The sequence below is a fragment of the Phalaenopsis equestris genome, unplaced genomic scaffold (assembly GCF_001263595.1).
Source record: "Phalaenopsis equestris unplaced genomic scaffold, ASM126359v1 Scaffold000840, whole genome shotgun sequence".
Taxonomy (NCBI): Eukaryota; Viridiplantae; Streptophyta; class Magnoliopsida; order Asparagales; family Orchidaceae; genus Phalaenopsis; species Phalaenopsis equestris.
In genome coordinates, this window is record NW_018165280.1 from 1,780,783 (window position 1) to 1,796,441 (window position 15,659).

General features: G+C 32.2%; 2 protein-coding genes across 3 annotated transcripts in view; one reads left to right on the plus strand and one right to left on the minus strand.

The window, feature by feature from the left end:
• The first annotated feature begins 992 nt into the window (after positions 1-992).
• On the plus strand, positions 993-10,288 carry LOC110031758 (superoxide dismutase [Cu-Zn] 2-like). The gene is made up of 6 exons (XM_020735130.1): positions 993-1,277; positions 4,984-5,079; positions 5,159-5,190; positions 5,285-5,360; positions 9,920-9,973; positions 10,054-10,288. Exons 1-6 carry the CDS (start codon positions 1,070-1,072, stop codon positions 10,080-10,082), a joined length of 495 nt encoding a protein of 164 aa, XP_020590789.1. The 5' UTR covers positions 993-1,069; the 3' UTR covers positions 10,083-10,288.
• Positions 10,289-10,674: 386 nt separating this feature from the next.
• Positions 10,675-15,659, minus strand: part of LOC110031712 — a 19,575-nt gene continuing 14,590 nt past the window's right edge. Inside the window, exon 2 of one of the 2 annotated variants that reach the window (XM_020735061.1) lies at positions 10,675-11,075. The gene's annotated coding sequence lies outside the window, so the exon portion shown is untranslated. Of the gene's footprint in view, positions 11,106-15,659 lie in introns of both variants that reach the window. The other variant, XM_020735063.1, reaches the window with a different exon arrangement.

Consider the following 15,659-nt stretch of genomic DNA (forward strand, 5'->3'; position numbering starts at 1 on the left):
TCACATACAAGTCACATGACCTATGCATGAATATGTGTATTTCACAATTTAATTGTTTAAATAGTGATATTTTAGATGTGATATGAAATATCACAAGGACATTTATATAAAAAGTGAAATTTAGGTGTTAAACATTTAAATACTTAGGAAACATGTGGTTTTATAACCGTGGAAGAAGTTGATCATTATATCACTCTGACGGGTGAAACACAATAATTGACACATCGATAGATGAGGTTGGGAGGCCATCTCGACAGTTAACATGTCGTAATTGTGTTTTTGGCACTTTAACATGCATGTTGATCGATGAAGTTCATTTACTAGCACGCATATATAATTTATATAGTTGTATACGGCTAGGCTGTTGATTGTTGGTCGTTGAAGTTGAGCATTTAGATGTTCCTGGGAGACGACAATTGTGAGATTGACATGACAACTAACACATTAACAGGTGAGGCAGTTATATCACTGTTGTGGCGGAGAAATAATAATTGACACATGGGCAGGTGAGGCTGGGAGGCCATCTCGACAGTCAACATGTCGTAATTGTGTTTTTGGCCCTTTAACATGCACGTTGATCAATGAAGTTCATTTATTAGCACACATATAATTTACATAACTGAATGCACATTTTTTTTCTCTAATACGGACAAATCATGAACATATTAATTTTTCTAACTTTACTCTGTCAATCAACATATCTTATTTTTTACTTGGATCAAAGATTCAAAATTAATATATATTTATTTTTCATTTAAATGTAATTATAACCCTAAACTCTAAATTTTAATTTTACATTTATATCACACAAATCATTCATATCTCACTAATAATACCAATATTTTTATTTTTTAAAATTAAAACATACATTTTTATTTTTATGCACAGATAAGATAGCAAATATGTAAAAAAAAAAGCTTAGGTGTTACATTTGTAAATATATAAAAACTGAGCTGTCTTTATGTAAATCTTCCTTTTTTCTGGAGTGACTGAGCAGGCTTTTATCCGATGTCTCAGTTTTTGAAGCCGAGAAGGGCGGCGGATGCGGGAGTAGCGAAGAAAGTCAAGGATGTCGGCCGGAGGCATCCTCAAGGGAGTGGTTCTCATCTCCGGCAGCAACTCCGGTAACAGTACCGTAGGAGGATCTCTCAACCTCTTTGAGGACCCATCCACCGGTTTCACACACGTGAGGGGTAAGGTCACTGGCCTCTCCCCCGGCCTCCATGGTTTACACATTCACGCCTTCGGAGACACCACTAACGGCTGCAACTCGACGGGTTAGATCATATATCCCTTTTTCCCCCTAAATTTAGATAGTTGGTTTGAACAATCGCCGCGCCCTTCCGGAGAAGGTTTCTTATTTCATCGAGAATGGAGAAAATGTATGTTTCCGGTTTATAGGGTTTTTGGATTTGATTATCGGATTTGAGTTTTGATCATCTGCTCTGAACTCTTCACCTTACGTTATGTTAGTGATGCTTGATGCCGATTACAGACCCTTTTGCTATTCGGTCATGAGATCTTCCTCTGTTTTGTAATATCTTCAACGTCAATGAATGTTTACCTGAGTCTATGTGTCACTAGTTCAGTGTAAATCTTACAATAAGAACCTTCCGACGGATCAATACCTCCTAGAAATTGTGCAAATAAAATAAATTAAAATAAAAAACCAAAATATATTCTTTAACCGCAATGGATTTGCTGAAATTTTCAAAACCAGGGCGCTTGTCTAAAACAATACTAATCATCATCTTTATATTTATCCGCCACCATCCAACCCGGAGATTGGAATTAACCAATATGGGTACATACTGTTGGATTGTGGAAATTAAAATTTTCTATATTCATTTTCTACAATTAAATCTAACAAGTAAAAGAACCACTATAGAAAAGAGATTAAATTAAAACACTTATAAATTTAGTGTAGGTCAGGATGTCCGCATCTTCTATAAACATATTTTTCTTGTATTGTTGATCTTTTAATTAATTAAATAAATCTAAAATTTTAGTTTAAAACAACAATGAACTAAAACTTTAGTGGTATTTATACTCCTAAGCTATAATAATATAACAAAAGTTGAATAATATACATGCTAATCAAATACTATAAATCAATATAAAAGAATCAGACAATATGATTGATCACAATTGTTCATAACATTCAATGCCTTTTATCGTCCCAACTATTTGGATATGATTGTTTACAATAGTTCATAGCATTCAATGGGTTTTACCATCTCAACTACTTGGAGTGTCTAAAAAAATATTAATTGATTTAAAATAAACAACTCGCGGTTTGTTCAATTTTATTCCTCTCTAATTTCAATTTTGAATTCATATTTTTTTAAATGCTTAAATTTAACAAATCGTTATGATTTTTTTTGGGCCTATGATTAACAATCATAGCTGCAAAGTAATAATTGCACCAACCGTTTAAATAATTTCAATCTCTCAGGGAACGGTTTTTCTAGTTTAGGCAGACAAAATTTCTGTGAATTGCAGTTAACCAACCTATTGCTTATTGCCTAAGATCCATCATGTTGGAGCTTACATTACTTATTGCCTTAGGAAAAAAATATTCTGAAAATTATAAAGAAGATTGAACATGCCTAATTTTTCAGAGTTAATATAAGTTTGATTAATAATTCAACATTTCCATTCTATTGCAGATCCACAATTCACTATTACATTTTCTTATTGTTATTCTAGGACTGTTTTACTTGAGCTTTTCTAGTTCATTTATATCTCCTTGGATGCTTTCTGATGCTGGTATCACTGTGGACTTGTATCTTTTATTTTGTTAATTTGCTCGAACTATTTGATAACCATTATTTTTATTCTGCCCTTAACTCACTTTTGCTGAGATAAATTTATGGGGCATTTACATACACACCACAAAATTCTCATGTATTTACATATCTAACAGGTAAATATTCATATTTACAAGCATACCTCTCAACTCATTAACATCACATCAAAAATATCTCCATCACTTGTTTTTAAAAGTGAAGCACATATTTTCATTCACATGTTTATGATATCAAGGCATTATAAGTATAAATATTAAGCCTTGGGTGTTAGAAATGTCAATACATAAGATTGTGTGGTCTGTAAATTTTCCCTAAATTTAATGTTATATGCTCTAGGTTTTAATTTTGCTGTCACATTTCGCTGATTCATTTGTTTTCTTTTATGCCCTTTCTGTCCGCATCGAAGTTTGGCTACAACATCTGCTTTCAATGCTAGTATGAACTATATGAAAAGCGATAAACAAATTTTTCTTTTCCTTGTTCTTCTCATTTGGTCTTGCTAACCCTAACCTAATACCAGAAAGCCTTTTTCACGTAGTAACTGCTAACCATTCCAAAGCATACTCTCCCTTTAAAGACAGGCAATTTTGGTCGATTTTTATTCGACATGGTGCAAATCACTTATAAGTGAAGAACCACACTTTTGGTAATGTGGGTGTATCTTCCTTATCTTTATCGAAATCATAAAATTTTTGTTTTCATAGATTCATAGGTCAATCTAGTAATACTTTCATGCAAATGGCTGATTCCAATCCTCAAATTACTTATAATTCTCAAATCCTCACGAAACCATTTATTTAATTTGGGTGTATCTATCACATTAATTATCAAAATTACATGATTTTTATTTGTTGGATTTGTTTCAGAATTCTCTACAAATTTCATGATTATTATTTGTTTGATTTTGAGACGATGAAGTGCAAATCACCCATAATTTTTTTTGGTTTGGCTGGATATTACATGAGGTTCTTCAAAAGTTTTTCACGGAAAATCATTTCATTATTCAAGTCGATGAGAAAAGATATCGATTATGAGTGGACAGAAGAATACAAGCACAGTTTTCAAGATTTGAAGAAATATTTGACTACTGCTTTAGTACTAGTTATATGAAAAATACAAGCACATTTTTCAAGATTTAAGGAAATACTTGACTATTGCTCTAGTACTAGCTATCCATCATGAACACAATGATTCCAAATTTACAGTGGCACATCATTGCGATGCTTGGGATGCATTTTAATGCAAAATAGAGGGTTAATAACTTGTGCTTCCAGAAAGTTGGAGCCACATGAGAGGAATTTTTCCCCAGTCCGTTTTATATTTTTATTTTAATCATTGTGCCAACCAATCGTTTGTCTTCCCATTCAAAGTCCCCTAATGCCTTGTAGCAAATCCAATGTTTATTTCATACTAAGGCAATCTTTACTTATTTGTTATCTTAATTTGATAATCTTAGTTTTATAGTATATCTAACTTTGCTCTTTTTTCATCTCAATTGGATTAAGCTATAGTTTCTCTTGCATGTGACATCTTAGCCAACTTTGCCTATTTTTTCACAACATATACATCAAGTTGTGGTACTTCACTTTGGCGTGACATTCTAACAAAGCTTTCCTCTCATGACTATTGGGTTAGGTCATGATGCATCAACCCTAATGAACTCTCTAGTTCTCTCATAAATTTGCCTCGGAGTGTTCCGATTGAGGTTATATACATACACATATATACATACACATATATATATCTGTGTGTGTGTGTGTGTATGTATATATAGACATCATAACTTTCTTGATCACTACACTAGTGCGTCTCCCATGCTTCCTGATAGAATAAGCTCTTTTTGATGTGCTCTGTTGCATTCTTGTAATCATTTATCTCTAAGTTACAATCTTGTTAAGGCCATTACTTTTACTCTCCATGTTACTTAAGATGCACCTTTGTTTCAAACAAGGAATGAAAACACAATTTTTATTAACCTGTAATAAGAAATCTTACCAATTAATTTTTTCTGATTTCTGATATCTTTATTTTTTCCTTTTTACAAAAAATATTATGATAAAACATTGCTTCAAATGTTTCATATTATTGCTTTTAGGTGGAAACTTCTAATGTGATTTTAGGATAATTTGTTTTTTGTCTGACATCACATTTTTTTTTTTCTGTTTGGTGCCAGGCCCTCATTTTAATCCATATAATAAGCTTCATGGAGCTCCAGATGATGTGGAACGGCATGCTGGCGACCTGGGAAATGTTTCAGCTGACGAGCATGGTTTGTCCGTAACTTTTGTTTTTTATTTGTTGATACTTTTCTCCTAATTGCTATACTTATCTTGATATGTTCATCACAGGGGTTGCTAACGTATGGTTAAAGGATTTACAGGTTTAGAGATCATGTTATTATTATCTGTTTCTCATTCTTCATTCCTTAAGATTTTTAGTATACAGCTTATAACACTCTCTCTCACTCTCTAAAGATTCCGCTAAGCGGACCAAATTCTATACTGGGAAGGGCTCTGGTGGTTCATGCTGATCCGGATGATCTGGGAAGGGGTATGAATACTTATCATTTTATTACTCATTTTGCCTTTTTAATTTTTCATTCATTTCAATTATATGATATGCATTTATTTTTCTCTCAAAGCTTTTTAGTCAATTAATAAGAGTCCTGTTTTTTAGTTTGGGCATTAACAGCATACCACCCAATTCTTATATATTTACATATCTAACAACTATACTGTTTCTACATTTATATCACCCAAATTTCATATCATATACAAATAAAGACTATTTTAACTTAGTTTTAAAAAGCGAAATACACCTTTTTGTGCATCGGTAGGGTGGCATATATGTAAATACATAAGAATTTTGTGGTATGTATATAAACCCCCAAATTTTTTAACTAAGCGATAAACTGTCTTCAATGATTAATAATTCTCATATTTATAGATAAAAAAATTGTTAAGAAACCAGCAACTTTACTAATTTTAGCTACAGCAGTCCTAATAAAATAATTAAATCTAAAAAATACATATAACTATTAAAAAATAAAAATTCAGTATTTATGTTTATATGGAAGAGGTATATATTTACTATATTGGGCTGCATGTATGCCTTGTTAAAGGATATATAATGTTATGACTTGGTAAAAAAATAAAAAAAGTTGTTGCGGTGGCATGCTTATTCCAACCTCTAGAGGTTTATGAATTCTCTGGAGTCAACTAATTCTTGAGCTGATGCAATTCGTATGGAAATCAATTTATAATCCATAAATTTGTATTCGTTTGCTTGTAGGGCTAAAACGATTCATAACTTTGTGATTTTCTTACAAACCTATTTATATGCTCATACCATCTCGTGCATTTTTTTTTTTTTTTTTGGAAGATTTACGTACATACCACTCAATAGTCAATTCTTATGTATTTACATATCTAACACCTAAAATTCAATTTTTACATGTATGAAAAGGTGTATTTCACTTTTCAAAGTTAAAATAGTGGTATTTTTATGTGATACGAAATATTTGGGTGGTATTAATGCAAAAAAGTAAAGTTTTGGTATTAGATATGTAAATACAATGGAATTAGGTGATAGTATGCATGTAAAGGCCCCCTCTTTTTTTATGGGAACGACAAGTTTATTTGAAATGCTTAGAGTAGCTAGAGTTTAACAAAATTATTCAATATGTTTCCAAGGACTCTTTTTAAAACTACATTCTAGGTTGAAGCCTTGTCTAGAAATTTTTTAGCTTAATCATTAAGGTAAGCAAATTCTATGTGGAATAAAGTAAAAAAAAAAAATTAAAGAAGTGGCAAAAATTGCACTTGGAGAATCAAAAGAAAAAGTTTTTATAAATAAAAATAGTTGGTGATGGAATAATAATGTGCAAGAAAAGATAAAATATAGAAGATATGCTATAAAAATTGGTTTAAATGCAAAATTGTAGAACTGTGAAAAATATCAAACGACCCGTAAGAAGTCTAAGAAGACAATCCGTGACGCTAAAAATTCTGCTTTTAGTGACCTTTATAATATATTAGATAGTAAGGAGGTGAAAAATATATGTATAAACTAGCCAAACAAAGAGAAAAGAAAAATAAAGATTTAACTCAAGTAAAGTGTATTAAAGATTAAAATCAAAAAGTGCTTTTCTTAGAAAATGATATTCAAAATAGGTGAGTGAGTTATTTTGATAAACTTTTTAATGAAGTTTTAGAAAATGCAATCTACCTTAGTGCTCTTAATATCGTTAATAATAATAAAATATTTCATTTTTATCGTCACATTAGTAAAAATTAAGTTAAGGAGGCTTTGAAGAAAACCAATGGTGGTAAGGTTGTATGAACTGATGATATCCCAATTGAAGTATGAAATATTTAGGGAATTTGGGAGTTTGTTGGCTTACTAAACCCTCTAATATTATTTTAAAAATTAAAAAGATGCCTGAGGAGTGTTTTAGTCATCATTTTTAAGAATAAATGAGATGCACAAGAGTGTGTCAATTAAGAGGAATTAAGTTGACGTGTCATACTTTAAAATTATGGGAGAGGGTAGTTGAACATAGTTTAAGACGGTATTATAATGATTTCTCTTAATCAATTTGGATTTATGTTAAGCAGGTCTACTGTGGAAGCTATACACTTATTGAGAGGTTTGATGGAGAAGTTCAGAGATAATAAGAAGGATCTACATATGTTTTTTATTGATTTAGAAAAAGCTTATGATAAGGTTCCAAGAGATATCATTTGGAGAGTTCTTGAGAAAAAAAGTGTTGATATGACTTATATTCAAGTTATTAAAGATATGTATACAAGAACTGTTACTTGTGTTCGAACAAAAGAAGGATTAGCCAAATATTTTCCTATTTCTCTTGGCTCACATCAGGGATCGGCTTTAAGCTCATATCTTTTTGCTTTAGTTATGGATGGTCTTACTGGACACTTACAGGAGGATGTACCTTGGTGTATGATTTTTGTTGATGATATCCTTCTTATGGATAAGACGAGAAAAAAAGTTGAGGAAAAACTTGAATTATGGAGGTCTACCTTGGAGTCTAAAGGCCTTCATTAAGTAGAACTAAAATTGAATACATGGAATGTAATTTTAGGAGTAGTAGCTCTAGTGACATAAATGTAAATTTGGGTGATCAAATTATTAAAAGATGTGAACGTTTTAGATATCTCGGGTCTATTGTTCAAAGTGATGGTGATATTGATAGGGATGTTATTAGTAGAATTCAAGTTGGTTGGTTGAGGTGGAGGAATGCTTCAGACCTATTGTGTAGAAAAGTACCGCTTAGACTGAAGGGAAAATTTTATAAGATGGTGGTGAGACCTGCAATGCTCTATGGCGTTGAGTGTTGGCCTTTAAAAGAGAAGCATAAAACTAAGTTAAGTGTTGCCGAGATGAGAATGATTAGATGGATGAGTGACTTTACACTTGGAGACAAAATACAAAATGAATATACCTGTGATAGGGTTGGCGTAGCTCTAGTGGCGGACAAAATTAGAGAGAGTCGTCTTAGATGGTTTGGTCGCATTAAATGTGCGTTTGTGCTTATTTTGGATAGCCTTGATCTATAATAAAAGAAATTTTGGCCGTTTCCAACCTTCTAGAACTCCATTGGCTCTTCTCTATATCCATCTAAGTTCATAACATAAGCAAGATCAGCACTTGACCTATTGGCATTGCAGGATCACTAGGTTACTTAATATCCTCCACCCTCCACAAATGATAGAAATGGAGAAAACATAATCTTTAGCAAGAACCAAGTAACGTGAAAAGCAACAATACAGAACATCTAATAAACATTGAAGATGAGATGTTCAATTGCAGCTTTAACAATCAAGGCATCTAAGCATAAATGCGAGTTTTGTTTAATTTCAAGTTTTGCAATACATAATTGTACAATTTATGATATACTTCCTACCAACAGTTCAGTCTCCACCTTAATGAATGGTCCTACATTTTTTTTTTCTTTTCTTTTCTTTGGCATGTAAAATGATGTAATATGTATAATTTATCATTGGATGATCCTATTACAAGAGTACATGTTTTAGATTCATCTTTTGTTGAGAAAGGCATAAGTAGGTCTAGGATGACTTTGGCATATTGTATAAAAAATGATCTTAATTTATTAGAATTAAATGAAAATATAAATATGATAAAATATGATACTAAATAGGGCGCAATGGAGAAAAAGGATTCATGTAGCCGGCCCCACTTAGTGAGATAAAGGTTTTGTTGTTGTTGTTGTTGTATTAACGTAAGCAAAGCTGTAATATAGAATGAAGCGCATTGGCTTTACTTTTTCACCTTTTGATTTTTCTTATTCGCGTTCCCAAATTCAAGAAGATGATGGTCTAGATGTCACTTTTATGGTTAACTGATTAAACTTCTATTAGGTTGTGGGGCCAAATTTTTTCTTCCAATCTTAATTAGGGTCTATTTGGGATGGTTGAAGCTTTTCGTAAAGATGATTGTATAATTATGGCAGGGAAAGCAATTTTTCAAACTGATGTGGTAGAACATATAAGTATTAATTTTTTTCAAAATGTCCGACAATAATTTTTATAGCCCCGCTTTTTAATAGATCTGATCACAAAAAGAAGCATCTTATCATAAAAATTTCTCAGAAGCAGCACAAAAAGTTGTTTCTCAAACAAAATTATAGTGAGCGTTCAGTGCTCAAAGCAAGCAGCAAGTTGTCCCAAATGGATTTTAGTCACGTGTTAACATTCAAAATCATGCTGAAATTTGCAATCGTGACAGAGGGATGTAGCCTTCAATGCTGTGAATAGGGTAAAATTTTATATTTTTGTGTTGATTTTATTTTTTATTTATCGATTCCTTTTTTCACACTTGGTCTTTGAATTAGGTTTCTACTTTTAAAACCTTCCAGAATCTTCATGATATCAAATGAGAATATCCAAGCTGTTTGATGTAATGTCTTTGCAAGAATTAACTGTGGCTATCTGTGGCTGTTATCATACAACCAAAATAAGTCACATATTGAAGACCATATTCTCTAAGCTCATCAATTTATGAATTTTTTCCTCTATTTCTGCAAATAACATATCTTTTATGATGATTTTAAATATATCGACCTATAGGTGGTCATGAACTTAGCAAAAGCACAGGGAATGCAGGGGCTCGAATTGGCTGTGGTAATTTCTCTTTGCATTCTCTCTACACTATTTTTTTAGCCTAGTGTTAATTATTGCATCAGTACGCTTTCGTTTTGCAGGTATAATTGGCCTTCAGTCAGCTGTTTAATCAGCGTCCACACACACATATATGTCGCACGCACGCATGCACTCGCGCGCACATATATCATGTTTTAAATAAGTCAATTTGTGCTAAATCTAAGCTGAGTATACAGAACTTTGAAGCTGCAATATACTATGGAAATAGGGGGTCAGTATACCTGCTGTCACTTAAAACCATGACTACTGTAAATTTAACAAAAAATCTACTATTATTTACATATATAGTACTCAAAATATTAGATAAAATCAATATTTACATACATAACACATTCAAGTCTTATGTATTTACATATCTAACACCTAAATGTGAATTTTTACATATAAACCACCTAACCCACGCACTAAATGTTGTATCTCACTTTTATGTGATATAAAATATTTGGATGGTGTAAATGTAAAAAAAACAAAGTTTACCTATTAGATATGTAAATAGATAGAAAATGAGTGGTATTTATGTGAATTCCCCAGCTCGTGCTGCACTAACGTCGCCGTGACATCAATTTTCCAGGACAATCTCTCTTTCTAGTCTAGATTAAAAAGTAGTAAAATGTCAAAATTATCCGTTGAGATTATTTCAGCACATATTAAAAAATCTCCGAATTAAATTGATATTTTTATAAAATATACGATTTACATGCAACAAACTTAACTAGGTAGTTATCAATAACAAATAGTTACAATGAGAAGAAAACAAGGGTCATCCATTTTATGAGCATGCAACAAATATATATCAATAACAAATGATAACTTTGCATACCCCTAAAGAAATTGTTGGATTCAAATCTCTCTCTCCTTTCTCTCTCCTTTAAGACATAATTCCATATATCTAAAATAATTTTGAAATAATCCCAACAGAAAAGAAAAGCCCTTCCGCACAAACTTAGTGAAGGGCAAGCTATCATGCTGGACTTTGAATTGCTGCTGGAACTTGATTGAGGCTGATAGCTTCAAAAACAAGCAGCTTCAACGCCATATATGTATATCCAAAACCACTATGAACCTAGAAAAATGGACAACCTCTGAGGTTCATCTGAAAAACAATTCGTTGCGACATTAATCTAACAATACACCAAATCAGAATGTTTTATCATCCGGGCCAAAATTAGTAGCCAAATGAGCATAAACAAAGAAATTTTTGCAAGATTTACTCGCCTACCACTCAATTCCTAGGTATTTACATATCTAACAACAAAATTTCAATTTTTACATGCATACCACCTTACCTATGCATAAAGAGTTGTATTTTACTTTTAAAGTTAAAATGATGGTATTTTTGATGAGGTATGAAAGGTTTGGATGGCATAAATGTAAAAAAAAATAAAAAATTTAGGTGTTAGATATGTAAATACATGAGAATTTGGTGGTATGTATGTAAGTGCCCAAATCTTTCACGTTACATAAAAAAAATATCATCATTTTAACTTTTTAAAATTAGAAATTAACCTTTTCATGCATATAGATAAGGTGGATGTATGTAAAACTTAAAGTTTAGGTTTTATATATTTTAAGTCTGCGTAAGAAACGTCTCAAAAACAGCATACGCGACATACCCAAACACAAGATGTTTGGCCAACGAGTGTCAATAACATAAAACACAAAGAGATCATGCCAGCATGCATAATGAAGACAGAGACAAGTGATGCAGCTTACCAACTCATGCAAAGGAACTCAAAAGAATTCATTTACACATCAAATTCTATCAATTAATTCAATACCTTTCTTCCTTTATATATACAATTGATAAATAATATAAAGGAAATCAGCGAGCATGCAGGAACAAATGAGAACGGTAATTGAAGTTGCAAATAAAATTTCAATTATGCCAAATTTGAAATAAACAAAGAGCAAACAAAGTTGAAAATAATGCCCAGAAGATAACATTAGTTCAATTATGCCAACTTAGATAGCTGCATCAGAAAGAATCAAACATGCAAATTGCACAGACAAAGCTGAAAATTAGAAAGGGAAATTTTATTCATTCAACATTGTTCGGTTATATGCCTCTGAATATAATATTCATAGGCTAGTAGATATGATCAAATCAATTCGATTAGAAATTAATCCTGGAAAGATAACATTAATTCAGCTACTTAAGTTTAAATAACAAATTCTTATCCCACACAAGTGATCATCTCAATCCTGAAAAGGCACCTATTATTAGTTCTGAAACCAGCAGATACCATATTCATCCAAATCAAAATAACCGGTTGTGAAAATTAGCCTAAACTAAACAGAACTCAAACCATGCCAAACCACATGAACTAATATGATGTTAGGAAATAAAAAATAACTCTCTCTGCTCTCTCTCTCAGCTGCATCATCTGTTGCTGGTTTAAATTAAAAATTATAAAATAAAACGAAACAAATAACTAAAAGCAAATGAAAAAAACTGCGCTCGAGTCATTGTTTGACATGATACTTTGTTGAGAATATACATGAGGATATCCATTTGAAAGACCTAATATTGCATGGTTAACAACAGTTATTTTGTTAAAGAATAAAAGTTACAGTGCAATGTAATTCCAATGAGTATGGATGGAGGAGACAAACAAAATCTAAAAGAACAAAATTAATATACATTTTTATGGCGGAGCTTCAAATTATTCGGTTAAATCGTGGGCCATGTCATTATAGGACATCGAAAAAAGTTAGCCTAAATAATCTTATTCTTGCATTGTAGAGACTAGTACCAGGCTTCCTTTGGAAAACCTTTTAAACTGCTTTCAGTTTTAGTTGAAGCTGTTTTTTCATTTTAAAGTCTGTTTGAATTTAACACTCTCTCAGAAGTACTTCTTATAAAACATTGTTTTATAGTTACTTTAGATGTATCATTTCTACTTGTCTTTAAAAAGCAGCTTTTTATAAAACAGCTTTTAAGCAACAACAACAATAAGCCTTTATCCCAATGTGGGATCGGCTACATGGATCCTTTTTCTCCATTGTATCTTATTGAGTGTCATATTTTCATTTAATTCGAATAAATGAAGATCATGGTTTATATAATATGCCCTATTATTTTTAGGCCTACCTCTGCCTTTCTTAACATAAGTCGAATCTAGAGCAACTACTCTCCTAACCAGATTATCAAATAGTTGACATGTAATATAAAAAAACCATCTAAGATGACTCTCTCTAGCCTTATCCGCCACTGGAGCTACACCAAACCTTTCACGAATATATTTGTTTCGCATTTTGTCTCTAAGTGTCAAGCCATTCATTCACCTAAGCATTCTCATCTCAACAACATTTAACTTAGTTTTATGCTTCTCTTTTAAAGACCAACATTTTGCCCCATAAAGCATTGCAGGTCTCACCACCATCTTTTAAAATTTTCTTTTAAGTCTGAGCAGTACTTTTCTATCACACAATAAGCCTGCAGCATTCCTGAACTTCAACCAATCAACTTGATCTCTACTAATAAAATCATCATCAATTTGAGCAATACCCAAGACATCTAAAATGTTCACACCTTTCAATGATTTGATCCCCCATAGTTACAACTCTAGGAGTAGATCTACCACTATTAAAATTACATTCTATGCATTTAGTTTTAGATCAACTGAAACAAATGCCTTTAGACTTCAATGTAGACCTCCATAATTCAAGTTTTTTCTAAACTCTTTCTCCACAATCTTAGCCAGGAGAAGGATATCATTAGTAAAAAGCATAAACCAAGGTACATCCTCCTCTAGATGTCTAGTAAGAGTATCCATAACTAGAGCAAAAAGATAGGGTTTTAAAGCTGATCCTTGATGTAATCCAACTGAAATACGAAAATACTTGGCCAATCCTCCTTTTGTCAAACACAACTAACTGCTCTAGTATACATATCTTTAATGACTTGAATATGAATATAACTTGAATATAAGTCATATCAACACTTTTTTTTTCTAGATCTCTCCAAAGAACTTTTGTTGTAAACTTATCGTAAGCTTTTTCTAAATCAATAAAAATCATATGTAGAATCGCCTTTCTCTATGCCTCTCCATCAAACCTCTCAATAAATGTATAGCTTCCATGGTAGACTTACACAACATAAAGCCAAAATGATTATGAGAAATCTTTGTATCACGTCTTAAACTATATTCAATTACTCTCCCATACTTTTAATGTATGACATATTAACTTAATTTCTTTATAATTTGCATACTCTTGTGCATCCCCTTTATTTCTAAAAATTGAATCAAAATATTATTCCTTCACTCCTCAAAATTCTTAGTTTTTAAAATAATATGAAAGAGTTTAGTAAGCAATGAAACTTCCAAATCACCTAAATGTTTTCATACTTCAATTGGGAGATCAGCAGGTCCTACTGATTTTTCACCATTAATTTTCTATAAAGCCTCCTCAAATTCCTTTTTACTAATGCCACAATAAGAATATAAATTATTATTATTATTAACAATATTAGGATTAATAAGGTCAGTCATATTTTCAAGAGCTTCATTGAAAAGTTTATCAAAATATCCCACCCAACTATGTTGAATATCTTCCTTTTAGACTCCGTGTTTTGGATCGCGAGTTATGCATTGGAAGCATTAGTTTGAAGAAATAAGTAGTAGGAAAGACGCAAATAACATAGGAAGCAATTGGTAAAAAAAGCCATCACGACAACGGAGTTTCTTATTAATGCTTGGTTCTGTGAGGGGTTAATGCATCCAATCTTATTCATACAACGCAGTGATGCCGTTCTTATTATTTAGATTTTTCACCCACATACCACATTTAAGGACTGATGCAGACAATCCTTCCCCATTGGCATCCATTATAATAGTAAATAAATATCTAAAATAGGTTAACAATATATTTGTAAAGGAAAAAAAATCTTGTTTATTGATTAATGACTTGGGCTTATATAAATCACGTACATTCTAGCAGATAAGTCCCTAAACTTCTCTACATTTCCTATTACTCAATTGAACCCTAAAGTAGATACAATTCTCAACATTTTCCCTCAAGATGGGCAAAAGATATCCACCAGCACATCTTGTCACACAACTTAGATAGATCTAATGGGCTAAGACCCTTGGTAAGGCAGTCAACTGCTTGTTTTCCAGCAGCTACATGACTTATCTCCAGTAGTCCATTATTCAGCTTCTTCTTGACGAAGAACTTATCAATCTCCAAATTCTTGGTTCTGTCGTGTTGCACCAGGTTGTTCGTAATATTGATTGTTGACTTGTTATCACACCACAATTTCATTTGATCTCCTTGGTCTACCTTGAGCTCTACTAATAGAGCTCTCATCCATAATATCTCGACAACTCCTAAGGTGCTCTACACTCTACCTATGTAGTTAATCTCGTAACTAGCGATTACTTCTTGCTCTTCCAAGATACCAAATTGACCCCTACGAACATGCAGTGTCCTGATGTGAACCTCCTGTCATCAACACAACTAGTTCAATCGGAGCCATAGTAGCCCTCAATGCTTAAATGCACATTCTTCCTAAAGATCAACCCCTTCTCTGGTGCACTCCTCAAATACCTCAGATACATATATATTGTATCCATGTGGCCCTTCCTCGGATCATGCATGTAACGACTCACACCATGCTTACTGCAAATGATTTATCGGAAAGAGT

Coding starts and splice junctions, on each gene's coding strand:
- LOC110031758 (XM_020735130.1), top strand. CDS start 1,070: ATGTCGGCCGGAGGCATCCTCAAGGGAGTGGTTCTCATCTCCGGCAGC. Junction 5,080..5,158: donor TGTTTCAGCTGACGAGCATG/GTTTGTCCGTAA, acceptor TGTTCATCACAG/GGGTTGCTAACGTATGGTTA. Junction 5,191..5,284: donor TATGGTTAAAGGATTTACAG/GTTTAGAGATCA, acceptor CACTCTCTAAAG/ATTCCGCTAAGCGGACCAAA.